Source organism: Rattus rattus, chromosome 5 (assembly GCF_011064425.1).
Source record: "Rattus rattus isolate New Zealand chromosome 5, Rrattus_CSIRO_v1, whole genome shotgun sequence".
NCBI lineage: Eukaryota > Metazoa > Chordata > Mammalia > Rodentia > Muridae > Rattus > Rattus rattus.
The window spans coordinates 137,555,795-137,574,054 of NC_046158.1; the positions used below are offsets into that span (position 1 = coordinate 137,555,795).

The following is an 18,260-nucleotide window of genomic DNA, read 5'->3' on the forward strand; positions in this document are numbered from 1 at the left end:
AAAGAAAACAGAAATCAGGTTCTGCAGGGCAAGGACAGCTGGTGGCTCAGAGGCTGTGTGTGAGCCTCACTGCGTTCCATTCCCAGAGTTCCAAGCAAAAAGTAAATGAAACCCCCCACCAATTTCTTTGTGTAGGCAGGGCCCCATATTGTTCAGAATTTACCAGGTCCCACGTGTGGCTTCCCATCTATAGAGGCTGCACTAGTAACCCAACTTCCTTGGCCAATGACTGGGCCTGATGGGGTCATGTGACCTATCTCTTCCCAATGAGATGAGACAAGTTAACTAAACGGCTTCAGAACAATCTATTTTCTCCTTTAAGGAGCTTTTTGAAGGTGGGGGCGTGGTATTGGGACGTGGGGGACAAGCAGGCCAGAAAGGACAGTAGGTAGCTGAGACAGCCAGAAGGAAACCCCCCACTTGGTGTAACTACTGTAACTCTTGCTGTGTTGCAGGGAAGTGAGGACTTCTAACAGCCTCAAGGCAGACAACCAGAGGTGGTTCTGAATTTGAACTTGGCCCCTTGCACCTGCAACGCCCCCTGCTGTTGTCACCAGAGTGGACGGGGTGGACAGTGGCTGCTTCTCAAGTCCCAGGCTGGTCCAACTATAAGCCTAAGTCAAACAGGAGTCCTTCCCTGACCCTAACCTGGGGCCCTCAGACTTTAAGCAGCACGTCTTGGTCCCTTTCCCGGCATCAATCACCACCAGTAGCTCCAAGGGAGGGGTGCAGTGGGGGAGTAGGGGTGCAGAGGGAGTCTGGTGGGCTGTATGTACCAGTCTGCTGGTCAAGGGGGTTCAAAAAACACCCCCAACTGCCTTCAAACCACCTGGTCACTTGCACACATTATTTTGTGTCCCCATTACCAACAAGGCTGTGTGAGGATCACCGGGCTCACTACTGCAACACACTCAGTTCCTGTCTGGAGCGAGAGGGGTATACATGCTTGCTATGACCACCCCAGGCGGGGAAACCAAGACAGAGCAGCCAAGCAGTGCACTGCGAAAGGAGTTGGCAGCACATACTCCACTCATGCCAGTTGCTTCTGACCCAACCCAGGCTCCCTGGTTATTGAGGGGACAGGGTGAGCCACAGGGGAGAAAAGTCAGTGCCACAAGGGCCACAGAGCAAAGTAGGTGGGGAGACGTTCCAGGGTTCTGACTGCCACAGGACCAATTCTGCACCGAGACGGTGGCCATTTTCCCACCCTGGTTTCCCAACTGATTTCAACCCTCTTGGCTTTTCTGTACCATAACAGTGCTTCTTAAAGATGTGCCCAGACACATCACTTTCAGTAGGAACCTTACTAAAATGCAGATTCTCAGGCCTGCTGACCCCTCGGTGTTGGGGACAGGCCAAGTGTTCTGCGTCAACAGCTCACCTATGACTTCAGTGCACCATCAGGTCAGAACTGTGGGTCCCTGCTGTGCATCTATGGAATGTCCCCTGTGTCACACCAGCCCTGGGGAAGGCCTTGGCTATAGGGACAGAGCCCATCTGCCACCCCAGCACCTAGCCTGTGGCTGGCTCTGACAATATGGTAGATGGGAGGACCTGGGGTCTCTCCATTACACACCCGGCTGAGGGGTGAGGGTGGAGACGGTCAAGGTATGAGAGTACCCCCTTACCTGGGAACACTGCATAAGTAGGAGAGCAACTCTGCGACCTCCGAGGCAGTACACCATGGTGCCTCCCAGGCTTCCTCCGCAGTGGACACCAGAAGCAGCGGCCGCCCCACCTTGTCCCTTCCTCCTGAAGAAGAGAGGACACAGGAACAATGACAATCCTGGGCAACCCTCCATAGGAGCCTCCTCTGCGACTCTCCGGGCCTTCAGCTACACTGTGTCTGTCTACCTGGAAGGTCCTTTCTTTTCTTCCTTCTGTGACTTCCAAACTCCTATTCATCCTCCAAAGGCTCAGCTTCAAGGCCCCTTCCTGAGAAAAGTCTCTCCCTGAACCCTCCTTTAGCACAGAGGGCCGCTCGCTCATCGAGCTCCTCGGGGGCTGTGCCTGTGTGATGCATGCACCCCAGGAAGCAAAACTGGGGTGTGAGCTCTGGGTCCCACAGACCAGTTCACATCCGTATTTGCTGTGTGTTCCTGGGCTAGTCTAGGCATCTCTGAGCTGGAGATTCACCTATCTGGTGAGAAAGATTCAGTTCTGGCCACATGAGGTTTCTTTGGGGATTGAGTGAGCCAGTTTCCTGGGAGTGTTCAGCACTCAGCCAGGACCAGTGGATTCAGCTGTGGTGACTGGGCACCATCTTTGTCCCCATCCTATACAACTCTTAGCATAGCTGGCTTGACCTTCTGTCAGGCTGTTCTGCTTGCCTAGTGTGCCTCACCCTCCTCTCTCCAGCTACTGAGATCCAGCCAAGGCAAGATTTCCGTATTCCTCACCTTCTAGAACTCTGGCCCTGGCTCAGGATCCTGCATTAAGCTACACCTACAACTCCACTGCCTCCTGGGATTGGCTCAGGATGGAGTCCGAGCACAGACGCCTGAGGCATTGAGGTTAGAGCCACACAGCTCTAACCCTGCAAACCCGAGAGCTTGCAGAGTGCAGATGGATCCAGCAGCCCCGCCTGTCTCCTCTCTCTAGCTCCCACGAGGTGCAAGGGAGAGCCAGTCCCTGCACAAGTTTGAGCAGCAAAGGGTCAGAGGCTGGATGTCCTGGGACATGTCAACCATGTGACTGGTGCCTGACTCTGCTTACCCAGCAAATGTTGCCGGGACAGGAGCAGGGCAATAGGCAGTCTTTCACGTGGGAGGCCCCACTGTGCACCTGGTTTGTTTTTGTACTGGACCAAGGAGACCCCTGTGCTCCAAACACTGCCCTTGCCATCTCTAGCCCTAAATAAAACCTTTCTGCTGTGGCCATGCTGGGTGATCAATGTCAGACAGAAGTAGGAGTGGCAGGTGACAATGCAGAAGGCTCTCGTAGCCACTGGAAAAGTTAATCAAGTGTCAACAAATGACTGGGACACCAGCAGATGGTCCCTCTAGGGTCTGTGGGTAGATGGGGCTCAGGAGAAGTCCAGGAGCAGCGAGGAGGCAGGACAGTTAGCTCCCAGTTAGCACGGTGGCCCTTGGGGCCCCTGACCTTTATAAGTGCTGTTCCCTGACTCAGAAACACTGTTCCCAACATTTCCATGGCTAACGCCCATTACTACTAAACTTCTTCCAGAAGCTGTCCTGGCCTCTCCCATGGGAATCCTGGGCCAGGGCCACTATCTACGTTTTCCCAATTCCTGGACATTTCCTTTACATTAGATCGTAATGACCCCTTGAATTTTCTCTAACACTAGAATGAAGGTTTTGTGGGTACAGGGATCACATCGGACTCATTTCCTAACAGTGCTGACTCTAGGGTTCAGGAAACAGGGATTGAATAGCCACCAATTGGGAATTTAAGGCCTGCAGCATGGATGCTGTCACTGGCTGGTCCAAGGGGGAGGGGCTTGCTTGCCACAGACTGGAAGGACTAATACCAGAGCCTCACAGATGCCTCCGTCCCTGAAGATTTTCCCTTAGCTATACTAGCTTATTGGCTCAGCCTGCATCCCATTCCAGGATCAGCCTTCAGTTAATGACTGACAGACTCAGGATCAGCCCCAAGTTAATGACTGACACACCCAGGATCAGCCTGCAGCTAATGTCTAACAGACCTAGACATTAAATACTGACCCCCATGGCTTAGCCGGCTAGGTAGTATAATCCATCCCTCAGAGCCTCCCCAGAGCCTGGCCATGGTCTTCTTCATCCCTTTCTCTGCCTGCCTTCCTTTGCTCTGTCCCTTCCTTGTGGGAGCCTTTCCAAGAATGTTTGTCTCAGGCTTGGCCTTGGCTGCCTCACTGAAGTCTAGGTAGAGGGATGGATAGATGTTTGGGTGGATGGACAAGTGAACAGACGGTTGAATGGATACCTAGAAGCTGCTTTCCTCTAACTCAAGCCTTTGGCTGGGAACTTTGCAACCTCCTGAGCCTTCTCCCTCTTCACCCGCCAGTGTCTGGGAATGCTCCTTCCACTCCCCTCTCAACCCTGGGACCTGGCAGGCAGGCTATCCTGGAGTGGAGAAGCTTGACTCCCAGAGTCACAATCCTGGGCTTGGGCCTAGAACACTCCTCCAGGCGAAGTCCTCCTCCTGGGAGACCTGCAGAATCTCTCCGGAAGCCAGGCGGCTCCCCAGACAGTGTGCCTGAGCCAGATGTTGTGGGGAGAGTTGTTCCATCTGGGGAAGAAAAATGACGAAGCAGGAGATGTTAAACAGGAGACGAACTCTTCAAGGGACAGCGTTTTCTCTTCCATCCAAACGACAATACAGCTTATAGCATGATCCGGTCTCTGACAGCAATGCTAAGTCCTTTCCTTCTGGCGCATCTTTGAACCATCAGAGCAACTCTGTGATGTTAAATCCCCAGCAGAGAAAGAGGCCTAAACTCAGAGAGGTCAAGCGTCTGGCCAAGGTCACACAGCATGACTAAAAGCTAGAATGTGACCCCAAACAGCCTCAATAGTGTTGCTCAGCTCAACACTAGTGAGATGTCTTTAGTTCCCTGAGACTGGGACAGCACTGTGGCCCCCGTGACTCACAGCCTGAGCCTCCTGCACCGGGATAAGCTTGGTCCTTGCCCTGCTGAATGTGGGCTCTTACCTTTGCCTGGGGCCTTGGCTCCACAAGGCTGCAGAGAGTTGAGGGGGCACAGGGCCTTCCAAGGCTTGGTGAGCTGGCCCTTCTCGGGGTTCCCAAGAGGTGCCCTCTGTTCTTTCAAGTAGGAAAACTGGAGCCCAGGAGCTGGGGACCCGTGGCCTGAGATGTTCTTACTGAGGCAGTACTCAGGCTTGGAAGCTCCGCCATGTCCTGGTGTGGTCTCCTCTGTGTTTTTCTCAGACGCTGGGGCTACAGGGCCAGCTGAAGACAGGAGGGGAGAGAATACTTGTCTTGGCCCAGGCCTGAGCTGAACCATGGCTTCTGGCATTCCCAAAGGCTTTTGCATTTTGGAGGCTGCTGGTTCTTCTTCAATGTCTTCCACCAGGCCAGAGGTACAGTCCAGCAGCTTCTCTGGGATGCTAGCATGGAGCTGCTGGGGCTGTTGAACTGCAGAGTTGCCAGATGCTTTATGTCTGGCCTTTTTCCTTGAGCCCCCGCTACAGAGCTTCTCCCCTGAGCCTGCTGGCTTTGCACTTGGCCATCTTCCCAAGGGAAGTGCCTCAGGGGGCCCTGAGAGAGGTGGGACCCTTCCAAGCAAAGGTGTCCCCTTAGTTCTGGATCTTGTCACTACCTTGCTGTCTGGAGATGGCCCTCTAAACTCTTGGGGAAAGCCCAGGAGAGCCACATAGTCCCCCTCCAGGCACTGGCTGGCCTCACTGTCTATCTTGAAGGCCATCTGTCCTGACCTTGCTGGCTCCACCTTGATGAGCCCAGGATACTTGTCCCCAGACAACTTCCCTTTATCCTTATCCCAGCTCTGGGTCACAGACCCCTTGCTGCCAAAGTCACTAGCCTGGTATGGCTCCTGGGGGCTGCTCAGATGGAGGCCTTCTAGTGGACAGGAATCCCCATCTGAGGAAGGGACCTTCACTATTGGGGGTCTGCCATCTACAAACTCTGGACTGGTAATCCTGGTCCAAGGCACAGGTGTGATGCCATTTTCTGAAGCCACGAGACAGTTGTGTAAGGGGCGTCCCTCAAGGTCATTGTTGATGGCCTCCAACCATTCTGGGGTGAAAATCAGAGAGTAGAAGGACTCAGGAATAGGCTTCTTGTCTACCTCACGGAGGTCTGAGGAGAGACACTTGAGCGTCATGTGGACAGACTGCTCCTCCCAGGGCTCTACTTGAAGGTAGAAATCACCCTGACGTAGCAGGAGCGGGTTGAGTGGTGCCAGGTGTACCACGACCTCATCCCGCAGACACAACGGCCAGCCCTCATGCAGGAAGAGGCAGTGCGTATAGAGGGCCTGAAGAGAGAGAGAGAGAGAGAGGAAGCATCAGAGAAACAGGCTCCAGGGGACCTTGGTTTTGGTCAACTTCCTTCCCTCTTCCACACGGGACCTTAAATAGTCAGGGACTGGGCAAAAGCAAGAGAGATGCCCAGAATTAGGCACCAAAGAGGCCTTTGCTCTCGGAGTGTGTGAGGTCACTTGTTCCTACCCTCAGTGTTGACCTTGAAGATGCTTGCTAGCCTCCTGGCCTGGAGGGAAGAGCCGTGTTCCAAGTTCTAATAGCAGATGCCTTCTGTGGCAAGCCTGCTTGGCTCATGACCATCATCCCCATCCACCCATCCCACCTGGAACCTTAGTCCCTTCCCTCAAAGCCAGGAGGGCATGGGTCTGAGGTTTAAATGGGTTGTTTATAATGTTACCGAGCTGCTCTGAGATTTGATTTCTCTACCTGCAAATTGGAGTTGAATAAAACACGCCAGGCATGAGATAAATCGAGTACGGATGCAGAAAAGCCAACGGGAGGCTTGGGAGGTTCAGGGAACATGAATTCACTCCCTTCTGAAAGTACCTGCTTGTGTGCATGTGTGTGCATGACGGACACAACATTCATGTGGAGGTCACAGAGTAAGTCTGAGGCCTGGCCTCTCTCCTTTCATCTTCGTGTGGGTTCCAGGCACTGAATTTGAGTCACCAGGCTTGGGTGGCGAGAGCCTTTGACGGCTGAGTCCTCTTGCCAGCCCTCGTCTCTGGTTTTTAAGCTGAGCAGTTAGAATGACACGGTGACAAGACTGGATGAGAAGTCTGGAAACTTGACACCACCTCTGTCTGCCTTGCCAGACTGTCACGTTAAAAACGGCCATTGGCAGTTTAACATTCTGCCATTGCGATCTCTCTCTTTCCCACTCCTGGGTCTGGTGGTGCAGACCTCCAAAGAGGCAACATGGATCCCCCAAGTTCTCAGTGATTGAGACCTAGTTTGAAGCAGAGAACCTGACCGCAAAGGACCTACTGTGTGTCAGTCTTTGCTCCTGTCCTTTCTGAGGTGGCATGAATCTGTCCATGCCAACCAAATCAAAATTAAAGACACAGAAAGGCTGTGAGTTTGCCACTGAGAAAGGAAGGGATAGGGAAAGCATGGGTTTGGCTTTTTTTTTTCTTTTAAGACAGGGTCTCATGTAGCCCAGGCTGGCTTAGATCTCACACTGTAGCTGAAGATGAACTTCTGATCCTCCTGCATCCACTTGCTAGGTGCTAGCATCACCACACCATCTAATGTGAATGAATGCAAGCTCAGGGCTTCGGGTATGGTAGGCTGGCCCTCTACCAACTGCGCCACATCTCCAGGCCTGCACTTGTGGCTGGTCAGGAGGAGGAAAAAAGGGGTGAGGAGGGGGATCTTCGTGTAACAGAGGTCATGGAGAGCCCACGGGCAAAGGCTTCTGGGAGACACTGCATTCTACTCTTCCCATTCGGGTGCAGTTGTTATGGGGAGTTTTCCTACTAGAGGCTGTGGCCCCTAGATTGGTAGTGTGACTCTTGTTGGGGTGCAGAGGGCTCAGGGCAAGTAACAATTGCTTAAGGGGCATGGGCAAACTTCTGAGGAACAAGGGCAGGGGGAACCAGAAGTTTTTCTGCTTGGTGATCACCTCACTATTGTCCTAAAACAGGAGATAGGGAGACAGAGACATAGAGACAGAGAGACAGAACAGCAGACAGACAGAGACAGACAGAGATAGAGACAGAGAGAGCACACACATGACTCACGAGTCTGGTAAATCTTAATATCCAGTTCCTCTGGTCAACAGTGATTGGTCCAGCTGTGGACACATGACCACAGTCTGGCCAATAAGGATCCTTCCTGGGACTTTTCTCTTTAGAGTTACTGTGGCCACTGGTCAATGGAGAGAAGCAGAAGCAGGAAGCAGCAGAATGTATCTTCAAGTGGGTTGACTGGGGCCAACTCATGTCCTGAGTGGGGACTAAGTTGTTTTCCGCTACTGCCTAAATCGTTTGGTTCTCCACTTTGCCTTAAGAGTTGCCACCCTGAAATCTCAAGAGGTTTTCAGGGCTAAAAGAGACAGTGTCTTTAGGCACACTCTGGAACATTCTCTGTTGCCTCTGTGGAAGTTACCTCACCAGGACCAGAGCCAGCTGGTACCATTCATCATGTCAACACCCAGGCTGGTCCCTCAAGACCAGGCAAGGTCCTTGGACACCTGGATTTCCGCTCCCCCTGTTGATGGAATGTGAATATCATTGGCCCCTAGGTGGAAGAGGGCCATAAGTCAAGTAGCCTCAACTGATAAGTGGCTTTTCCATTTTGATAAGAGTTCTTTGGGAACTCTCCCCACAACTACCATATTTCTTGTTGGGGAGACACACCTTGCCCATCTCCTCTCCTCAATCCCAGCCCTCAGGCCTCCTAAGGGAGCTTGTTACCACAGCCCAGGCCCTCCCCAACTTACGCAGGCTGCTTCCCGCACTTGCTCACACAGACGCTTGGCAGGGATGAGGAAATCCAAGAGGAAGCTCAGCCCATCTCCCCGGAAGTCAGAGTCCAGGAGCCGGAACACTTGACCCAGGACAGTGGGGGCAGTGGCTTCAAAAGGCGGGTAGAGCCCTGCCAGTGCATGCTGGATGGCCATGTCAAGGGCTGAAGGGTCCTGTTGGGGACAGCAGGGAGGAAGAACAGTTACAGTAACAGTGTGGACAGGAGCAGTGACCACTACTATGACCTTCAGATCCCTGTGAATGACACCCTGCTGACTCCCATGGCCAGGGCTAGCCCTTCACTTCACCCCAGCCTAACTCAGGAACTTTCCAGTCCTGTACCTCCTGCCTCTGCCCAGTGGTGGCCCCACAGCCCAGCCAGACCCCATGGTGGCATGCTCTCTGCAGCTTCCTTGACACCTGCCCCAACAGCCGTCAGCCATATCACATTCAATGGCCTCTCCCTCTCCAGCTCGCCCACCTGTGACTTTTCCCCAACTTCATGACGAACTTCATGCAGTCACCTTCTCTGCCTCCCCAGCCTTCGGTCTTCTGTACACCAGCCATCTTCTACCAGGACCCCAGAGCAAACTTACTCTGACACACCAGGCATCCAGCAACTTAGGTCTAACTGCTGTATATGATACCAGCCTCCCCCAGCCCCGCCACCTCTGTCTGTACCTCCACCATGACAAGAGCAGTCTCTAGCTCACCCCCAGCCTCTGCCAATATCGTCCCTTCCTCCCAAACACCCGCCTTCCTTTCTCTCACCTCACCTGGCAACGCCCTCTTACTTTAACCTCAAGACTCAGGCCAGCCTTTGCCTGTTCTGGAAGGTACTCAGACTTTACACCTGCTTTTTCCCAGTGTGGTCAGATGTCCCCCTCCTCTGGTTCCTTATCAGAGAAGTTCCCACACTGACTTCTGGTCCTCAAAGGGCAAGTGGGTCAGGCAGGACAGCACCCAAAGGTACCAGATTCCTAATCTCCCACAGCCCGTGAATACAGGCAAAGAGGAACCGAAGACAATATATCCGAGACTCTGAGGCAGGTGAGAAGGCACAGCTCACTCTCAACTCTCACTTCAGATCTGAAGCCAAAGAGAGAGGCACAGTCCTTCCCATCTGAGGTCCACGCAGAGCAGGCCACCCTGCCCCTGTCATTTTGGCAGAATGAGAAAATGAGCTCCTACAGCTGCCCTGTGAAGGAGGGTGGCTCACCATGCTGGCGTGCTGCAGAGCCATGCAGTGGGAATGAGGAAGTCACACCCCAGAGCCCGGGGTGGGGGTGGGTTGGGGGATCCTCAGTGGGGTAGAACAGGAAGGGGTTTGCCAGGCCTGAGGCCTCACTCCTGCTCCAGCCCCACCCACCAGCCAAGCCCTGCTTCCCCACCCTCACGGTCTGAGTGAGAATGGTCCCATAGGCCATGTTTGAACACGTGGTCACCACTTGGTAGACCTGTTTGGGAAGAAGTAGAAGGTGTGGCCTTGTTGGAGGAGGTGTGTCACTGGGGGTGGGGTTCGAGGTTTCAACGGCTCAAGCCATCCCCAGTTGGCTTTCTCTGTCTCATCCTTGCACGTAAGACTGAGCTTCAGCTACCACCTACCGCAGCACCAAGCCTGCCTCCTGCCTCACTACCTGCCATGATGGCTGTGGACTCTAGTCCTTTGGAACTGTGAGTTCCCAGACAAACTCTTCTATGCGTTGCTTTTGTCATGGTGCCTTTACAGCAACAGAAAAGTGACTAAGCCACCCACCAACCTGGGGACACAGAGAGAAAGAGATCTCAAGTGTCATTCAAGGACATAAACCCAGTAAGTCCCTGGGCCTGCATCCCTTCATGATGCCATGGGCCCCACTCTATGCTGGGGCACTGGCACACCTGGCTTCTACCTCCTTTTGTGACCCTGATTAGGGACCTGCCCTCTCTGGACCTTATCTCCAGTCTGGCTGTCTGCTTCATTTTTAGAACTGTAATTACCCATGACCTTCTGCATTTGTCCTGTTAAAAGTTATTTGTATTTGTTTCTTTATTTTTCACCTCTACCTGCTCTGCAGAAAGGTACATAATTGTGTCCCTATCTCAAAAGGAAAGGGAGGGGAGGGGAGAGAGAAAGAGAGAGAGAGAGAGAGAGAGAGAGAGAGAGAGAGAGAGAGAGAGAGAGAGAGAAAATAAATCTCCAGACACTTGCTGTGTACCAGCTGTACACAGTCGCTTGCTTGGTGTCACAAACAATGATGCCACCGCTAACCTGGGGCTTCCCATTTTATAGTCAGATATCCAGCCTTGCCCAGGGTCTTAGTGGAAATGAGAAAGACAGTGCAGAGTGCAGATCCAACCCAGACCCATGGTGGTGAACACAACTGGCCTTCTCTCCCTGCCTCTGGCTGCCTACTCTGTCTGGGGTCCGTTCCTTTCGGGATGTTCTGCCCGGGATTCTAGTGGCCTAAAGAAACCACAAGAGGAAAAGCAAGGTCTGCCCACTGAGCTGACCTTGGCTTACACAGGCTGCCTGCATCGGCCGCATGCTTTAGTCACCTTCAGAGGTGGCTGGAGAGTGGGAACTGGGGACAGGCAGACAGGCTACACTCTCGGCCGCTCACTATCTCACTATCAGGGTCTCCTGGGTCTCAGAACTGTCCAAGAATTCAGGAAGAACATGGTGAAAGGCCCCAGAGGCTGGAGGGAGGAATGATGGCCCCTCGCCATCAGAAATGAAGTGGGCAGCCCCGCCTGGGATCACAGGAGTCTAAGCGCTGCTGCCAGACTCTAAATGATTGCTGTGAAACTTGATAACCTTGTTTCCATTCCTTCCCAGTGAGGGCAGCCCAGCCCAGCAGTCAGTTGCTCCTGCAGGAGCCAGGCATGAATGGATGCCGAGAAGGATGGCGACAGGACCCCCCTTTGCAACCGAGGCCGGAGAAAGAGCTCAGTACCCCAGCCAGAGATGGACTTAGGAAATGGAGTCCTCAATTTCTTTTTGAAAACTACCAGCTTTCAAAAGTTCTTACCAGAAATTAAGGTCAACCTTGAACTCAACGTGTAGCCCAGGCTGACCTCCACTTCCTACCTCTGCCTCCTGAGCGCTGGGATGGCTGGTGTGCACCACTGCACTAGGGCTAGACCCAAGTATCTTAGCAGCTTTGCAGTGAGCCTGTTCTATTGGTGTCCTGAATGTTAATTTTATCGAGCAAACTCTGCAAAGGCAAGGTATATAGTCAGATATCCGTCCTTGCAAACATTACCCAGTTCCATCACCCCCACACAGAGGCTCACTCCTAGCCAACTTCCCCTCCCCACCCCACGCCTCTAAAACTGAGCTTCTATTATAGTGTTTTTAAAGAAAATTTTCCGTACAGTATAATCCACAGACTGTGAGTAGGTCCAGACAAAACCCAAGTGGGCATTAAGCAAAGTTACCCTGAGGGCAGTGACGGGCAGGGGCCTCACGAGGCAGCCTTTTCATTTTCTTCTGAGCTTGCTACATTTTCCAAACATTCTGGAACCAGCGAGTGTAGCTTTTATAACCAGGAGGGGAACATAAAAGTGTGATCCTGTGCTTTTAAGGCTGGCTCTTTTTTTTTAAATGGCCTCGCCAGATGTTCTTAACTGGGCCTTCTGAGATGCGGGCTGGACTGACTTAAAGGTCTAGATCTTTCCACTAACCTCGCAGAGCCAAGATTCTGGTCTCATTTGGCATGGCTGCTTCCTCCTCCTTCTCCTCCTCCTCCTCCTCCTCTTCCTCCTCCTCCTCCTCCTCCTCCTCCCCCTCCCCCCCCCACTTCCTTCTCATGGGAAGGGCTGATGTGGGCAGGGTCCTAGAGCATTCCCTCTGCTCTGTGGGAAGGCTAAGGTGCAGCTTGGGATGGGGGAAGCACTTGCCTAACGTGCACAGACTTGGGTATCATCCCCCACCACAAAGAAGAAAACAAAAAGGTAAGAAAGATGAGATACTGACTAAGCCACACCAGGCAACTTTGGCCACAGGCGATAAATAAATACACTTATAAGTAGGAACCTCTGGAGGACCCAGACCTCCTCAGAGAGTTTTCTTTCTGCAGTTGGCTATGGTTAAGGCAGAAGCTCACAACGGGTCAAACTGCAGGCAACAAAGTGTCTGTGGCACGCTCAGCCACAAACGAGCGTCTGCACCACACCATATAATACTGACACGTCCTATTGATGAGTGACTCAGACATCACGTTAGACGAGGCGGAAAGGTTTTTAAGAGCCAGAGATTGGAGATGCCCAGCTGGCTTTCAAATCCCTGCAAGTTCAAGAGGAGTGTCCCCCAGAACTGCTGGGGAGGACAGTGTCTCCTGGGCGTGACAGAACCGGGGCACTCAGGAGCTCACAGCATCTGTGGTTACCTACGCAAGGGCCGCACAAGATCAAGCCAGTCCGAATTCCAGCATGAAGTAAGGAGAGGCCCATGGCCCTCCTTCCCCTGCTTCTGCTGAAGAGCTACTGAGAGTTGAGGCCTTCCGCAGGAGGTAGAGTTCATTTCCTCTGAGGGAAGTAGCCCCGAGTAGATTGACCAATCTCCAGTGGATTGCCCCACCTCCGTGGGCAGCACAAATAGAACTCCACTGGTTATAAAAACAAAACAAAAAGGAACAAAGAAACCATAGGATACCGATTTAGGAGGGAGAGAGGAGTGGAGGGAATGTCTAGGAAGTTGAAGGGAAGGGAAAAATAATTATAATCGAAATACATTGTATACTTGAATGAAATTCTCAAAGAATTAAAAAAGTATCATATTTGTTCAACAACAACAACAACAACAAAACCTCACTGGGCAATACCCATTCTCAGGTCCTTCTAGAATTGTCCATGTAGTTTTGTTCCGGAAGATGTGGGGTAAGGATGTGGTTTCTAAATGGACCAGTCTTGGTTGCTGAGGAAGTTTCAAAGGTCTGACCTCAACCCATGTCCCTGCTCCTGCACAGGAAACAGTCTGATGAGGGGGTTTGCCAGTGAGAAGTGGAAGCTGATGAATGTGAGAAAGTACAATGTGGACCCTTGCTGGGGACTCCCAACCACCCACCTCAAAGGAGCAGTAGGTCTGGGACATTACAGCTGCCCTGTCTGATCTACTCAATATTCCGTAAACTTCTCAGTGTTTTGAAGGTTGGCCAAAGCAAGCAGACCTTTGAGCCGGCTGCTGCCCAGCAGGCAGGTGTCAGGCTTTGAGCTTCCTGGGACTCTCTTGAACTTGTCTAGGCTAAGGTCCCAAAGTCAGCTTCCCGACTGCCCGAAAGTTCCTGCTCCCATCCAACTCAAATTGCTTGCGTTTTTTTGTCTCTGTGTGGGTGGATGGGGGTTGGAGTGAGAATCCGGCTCTTTGTAAACCAGCTTTCAAATCAGCTCTTTATAAACAAACTTTCCAAACTGGATGTACAGCCCAGATGCAGCGAACCAGGACAGGAGTGGGTGTCAAAAGAGCTGTGTTCAAGTCCCGCTCAGCCATGAGGCATCCAGGAAGTTGTTTCTGTTTCTGAGAGACCTCCCTGGTCCCATGTTTGTCCTTGTCTCTACTCCTGGGCCTCTGGCCTGTGGCACAGCTTCTCACTCAAGCCACAAGATGACAAAGTTGCTCCTTAGGGCTGCCTCTGAGCTGCTCTGAGCAAGCCTTCTCGGTGAGGCCCGAGCTAGGCCCATTCCATGCATGGCTTTACACAATTGCCCTGGTAATTCTGTGGGCTGGGTATCTTCTCCCCATTTTACAGGTTAGTAAACAGAGGCTCACATCGTTCTGCTGGCCGGTGAACAGGAACATCGTCTGAGGTTCTCTAAAGACTTTCATTCACAGAGAGCTGTGGCCCTCAGTCACATCAGGTGGCTCCCTAGTGCTTGGGCAGCTTGTGAGCCTAGTACTTAGGTCTCCCATCCTGTCTTCCCTGCTTCCTAGACAGACCCAGCTCTAGCCGGGGGCTCCCTTTCATCCTTCTGCCCCGTGTGCAAGGTTTTCTTGCCATGCTCACGCACTTGGTTTAGTTATTTGCTTAATATTTATTCTTGATTATTCAATGTTTGACTTTTCTTCCTATTCATCTTCTGTGTAAATTTGCTTTATTTATTGTCATGTGTTTGTACCATTTCAGTCATTTCCATAACAATTCCCTCTAAGCGCCTCCTCACTTAGCCTCTGGCATCCCCTCCTGGGCACCCGCCATCTCTGCTCACACTGTCCCCATCTCTGAACAAGGTAAGCGCCTACCCACCCTTCAGAAGAGTCCTGCCAGGGGCCATCTCTTCTCAGGTTTCCATGGTGCCTGTGCTTACAGGCAAGAAGCATAGACTCCTCTTGGACTCGCCCCTTTATTTACTCTAACTATGAGAAAGAATTGCAAGGTTGAAGGCCGGCCCAGACAGTTTAATGGGATCCTGTCTCAAAACAAAGTAAGTTAAAAAAGAGAGCTGGGGGTGTGGCTCTGCAGTAGAGCAATTGCTTAACATGCAGGAAGCCATAGGTTTTTAAAAATCACAGCACTAAATCTCCTCCAGGGGCCAGCAAAATGGCTCAGCAGTTAAGGTTCTTGCTACCAAGGTTCATGACCAGTTTGATCCTACCACGGAAGGAGAGAACCCAGGCCCAAACTTTGTCCTCTAACCTCCACATGCATGCCACAAAGGCACGCTAGAGTGTCATGCTGCAGTGAGCAGACTGTGAGTGGATATATCATGGTGGATATTACAGGACAAAGAGGGATTTCCCAGCAGAGACAGTTCATACGAAGGTCCTGGGGCAGAAGGGACCATGAACCCTAAGGGGTTCTGAAATCAGGTCTGAGTATTCAGGGCACAAAGTTAAGACTGGAGAAGAGAAAACAGTGGTGTAGATCCCAATGCCCACATAATCTGGGTATGGTCTCACACACGCCTATACCCCCAGCACTGAGCCAGACACATGGGAGGATCCCTGGGATTTTTCCAGACTAGCCAATAAACCGCAAGATATAGATTCAGGGAGAGACTCTGGCTCTAAGGAGTAGACAGAAGTTATAAAGACGTGTGTGTGCAATACAGCCATCTGTACACATGCATGTGCAGTGTCATACACACCTCACATGTATACATGTACAAACATGTACATTCCCTCGCATCACACCACAATATACACACACATGCACACATGTGCACACACATGCACATACACATGCATGCACACATGCAAACACATACATGCACACATGTACATGCACACACATGCATGCATACATGCAAACACATACATACACATGCATGCACACATGCAAACACATACATGCACACATGTACATGCACACACACACATGCACACTCACATTCAAATAAAGGCAGAGATGAAAACATGGCTGCCCTACCCCTTAGGAAATACTTTCTCAGCTGTTCTGAGGAGCATCCTGGGGTCTGACCTTTGACCCGAGAGTCTGGGGTTCACTGAGGGTTTGTTCGTTTGTTTGTTTGCTTGTTTTCAAAGAAAGTGAATAAAAGATTCCATCAAAACCAGAACTTTAACAGATAGATGAGCTGGGGCGTTAAGGTGCCTTTGCACGGTGAGAATCCCGGCTGTCCCACTTTGTACTTCTGGAAGGGTGGCATTGCCAGCTATCTAGGCTCCTTGGCTTCAGGTTCTCATCTTTGCAATGAGGGGCTACAAGTCTGCAGTTAGAGCTGGTGGGAGTGCCCAGCAAGGGGTCTTGCTATAGAGAGAGGCAGACAACCACTGCCTTAGGCCATACCACTTAGAATGTACTTTAACCTGCTCCAAGAGCGGTGTATACCACGCCTCTGCTGTCTGAGTTTGGGAGCCTACGGTCTGTGTGCAGAGGTGTCTGTCATACTTCAGCACGAGCAAGCAGGCACATGAGGCCTGTGTGCTTGTACTCATTGTGGTTCAGGGATTTGTGTGTGCATGCACGGTGTGAATGCACCTCTCTATAGAAGTCTTCGTGTGGACCTACACAGGAAGGGAAGCCCACCCAAGCCAGCATAGCAAATCAGAGTCAAGGGCTGAACCCCCTGGCCTGTCTCCCAGCTCTGTCAAAATCCCTTGAGATTTGCAAAATTGCTCCAGTGAATCCTTCCCATTCCTGAACCTGTCTGGAGCTGAGTAAGACTCTGAGTAACAGACTTCGTTTTGATTCCTTCTTCCCAGACACTGGCATAAAAGGCACACACAACTCTCCCCGAGGCCCCCTTCCCAGGGTGCCGTCCAGGGAACCCAGGCATAGAGGTACTATACCCCTTCAGCCTTCTCCCCAGATGCCTCTACACCTCATGCCCATGAGAGGACCACACGGCCCAACATGTGCAAGTTTAACTTGCCAAACCTCCAGGTCTAAAATAGCAAGCGCACCCAGGATTTGCTAAGCAACTCCCTCTAACCCATTCTCCTGTCCTCAGGGGTCTGCTCTTCCCCAGGACTACTGTGCTGTGCTGAGTGGGGGACTTCAACTCCCTTCTCATTCCAGGCCCCCTACAGGACACAGCACTGTCAGTCAGTAAGTATAAAGTTTAAAGTGCTAAAAACATCCCAAGTTTTCTGCACGGCTCACGGCCCAGAACTCCAGTTCAGATTTGCATACTGGTTTGGAGCGAGATGAAAGCGTGCATCTGCAGAGAGGCCCAGGCAGGACGCACGGCCCAGGAGTGAATCAAAGCCCCACTCTTGCCCTAATCCTGCGTGAGCTACGCAGTTAAGCACCAATCCAGACCGGGAACCGAGGGTCTCTAGGTGCACGCACCCCCTGCCCTGACACACACACACACACACACACACACACACACACACACACACACACACACACACACACACACACACACACACACATATACACCCTGGGAGTTGTGCGGGAGAGAATCCAGCAGAGTGAGGTGGTCCAGGCCCAGGAGGGCGTTACCATGGTGATGCTCCTCTGGTCCCTGCGCTGGCAGTCTCTGTCCCGCGAAGCTCTGGCTCTCCTAGCTCTGGAGAGAGTGCGGAGGGCAAGCGCGAGCGGGGAACTCCCAACTCGGCCTCCTCCCGAGGGGCAGCCAGACCCGGACCGGGAAGAGGGGACCCAGACTGAGGAGGCGAAAGGGAGGGGGGGAGGCGGGCCACTCCGTGGGGGGCGGGGCGGCGGCGGGACAGCGGCCCTTTGTGCGACGCCTCGCCCTGCGCCCGCCCTGCAGCCGCCGCCGCCGAGGGTGACAGGAGCCCGACGTTCAGCCCACCCCGTACCCCCTGCCGAGGCCACCGGAACTGTCGAGCGCTGCCCAGCGCTCCTCCAGCGTCCCCACCCAGGGCTGCTGGCTTCTTTATCTGCAAGTCATTTTTTTCTCCTAAGCCTCAGTTTTTCTCCTCTCACCTGAAAAATGAGGTGGTGGGGATAGCACCCCTTCCTGGAATAGGGGAGCAGAGGCCAGCATTGGTCCTGATGGCCCGATCTCAGGCTTGGGATTACACACACAGCCTTCAAGAACTTGAAGTCCCCATGACAGACACCCGCATTGCTGTGAAGAGGGGTTCACGAGACACCCTCCATGCCTGTGCCTGACTCCCTAGCTCTGGAACCAACCATGGAAGGAGAGGCGGGCTGTTTGGAAGCCCCCACCTGAGGTGCTAGGTTTCCTGTCGGATGACTCCAGTTGATCCGTTTATTATCAAACACTTGGCTGAGTCAGAACAACACAGAGACTCCCTGTTCTGGGGGCTGTGGAAGGGGTCGGGGTTGTCATCTGCTGGGAACTGGGACCGGAATGAGAGGAACAGAAAAAACAACCATGAGCTAACTGCTGAGAAGGAATGGAATTGATCAGGAACTCCAGAGAGGAGGCTGGAAAGATTTGGCCGCTCTTCTAG

General features: G+C 52.5%; 1 protein-coding gene across 1 annotated transcript in view; it reads right to left on the reverse strand.

The window, feature by feature from the left end:
- Window positions 1–17,358, reverse strand: part of Kiaa1755 (KIAA1755 ortholog) — a 33,200-nt gene extending 15,842 nt beyond the window's left edge. Inside the window, 5 exon segments of the mRNA XM_032902436.1 lie at window positions 1,621–1,752; window positions 4,048–4,230; window positions 4,654–5,959; window positions 8,410–8,607; window positions 17,320–17,358. Of these exon segments, the coding sequence (XP_032758327.1) occupies window positions 1,621–1,752; window positions 4,048–4,230; window positions 4,654–5,959; window positions 8,410–8,607; window positions 17,320–17,322 (1,822 nt within the window). The 5' untranslated portion in view covers window positions 17,323–17,358.
- Window positions 17,359–18,260: the final 902 nt, after the last annotated feature.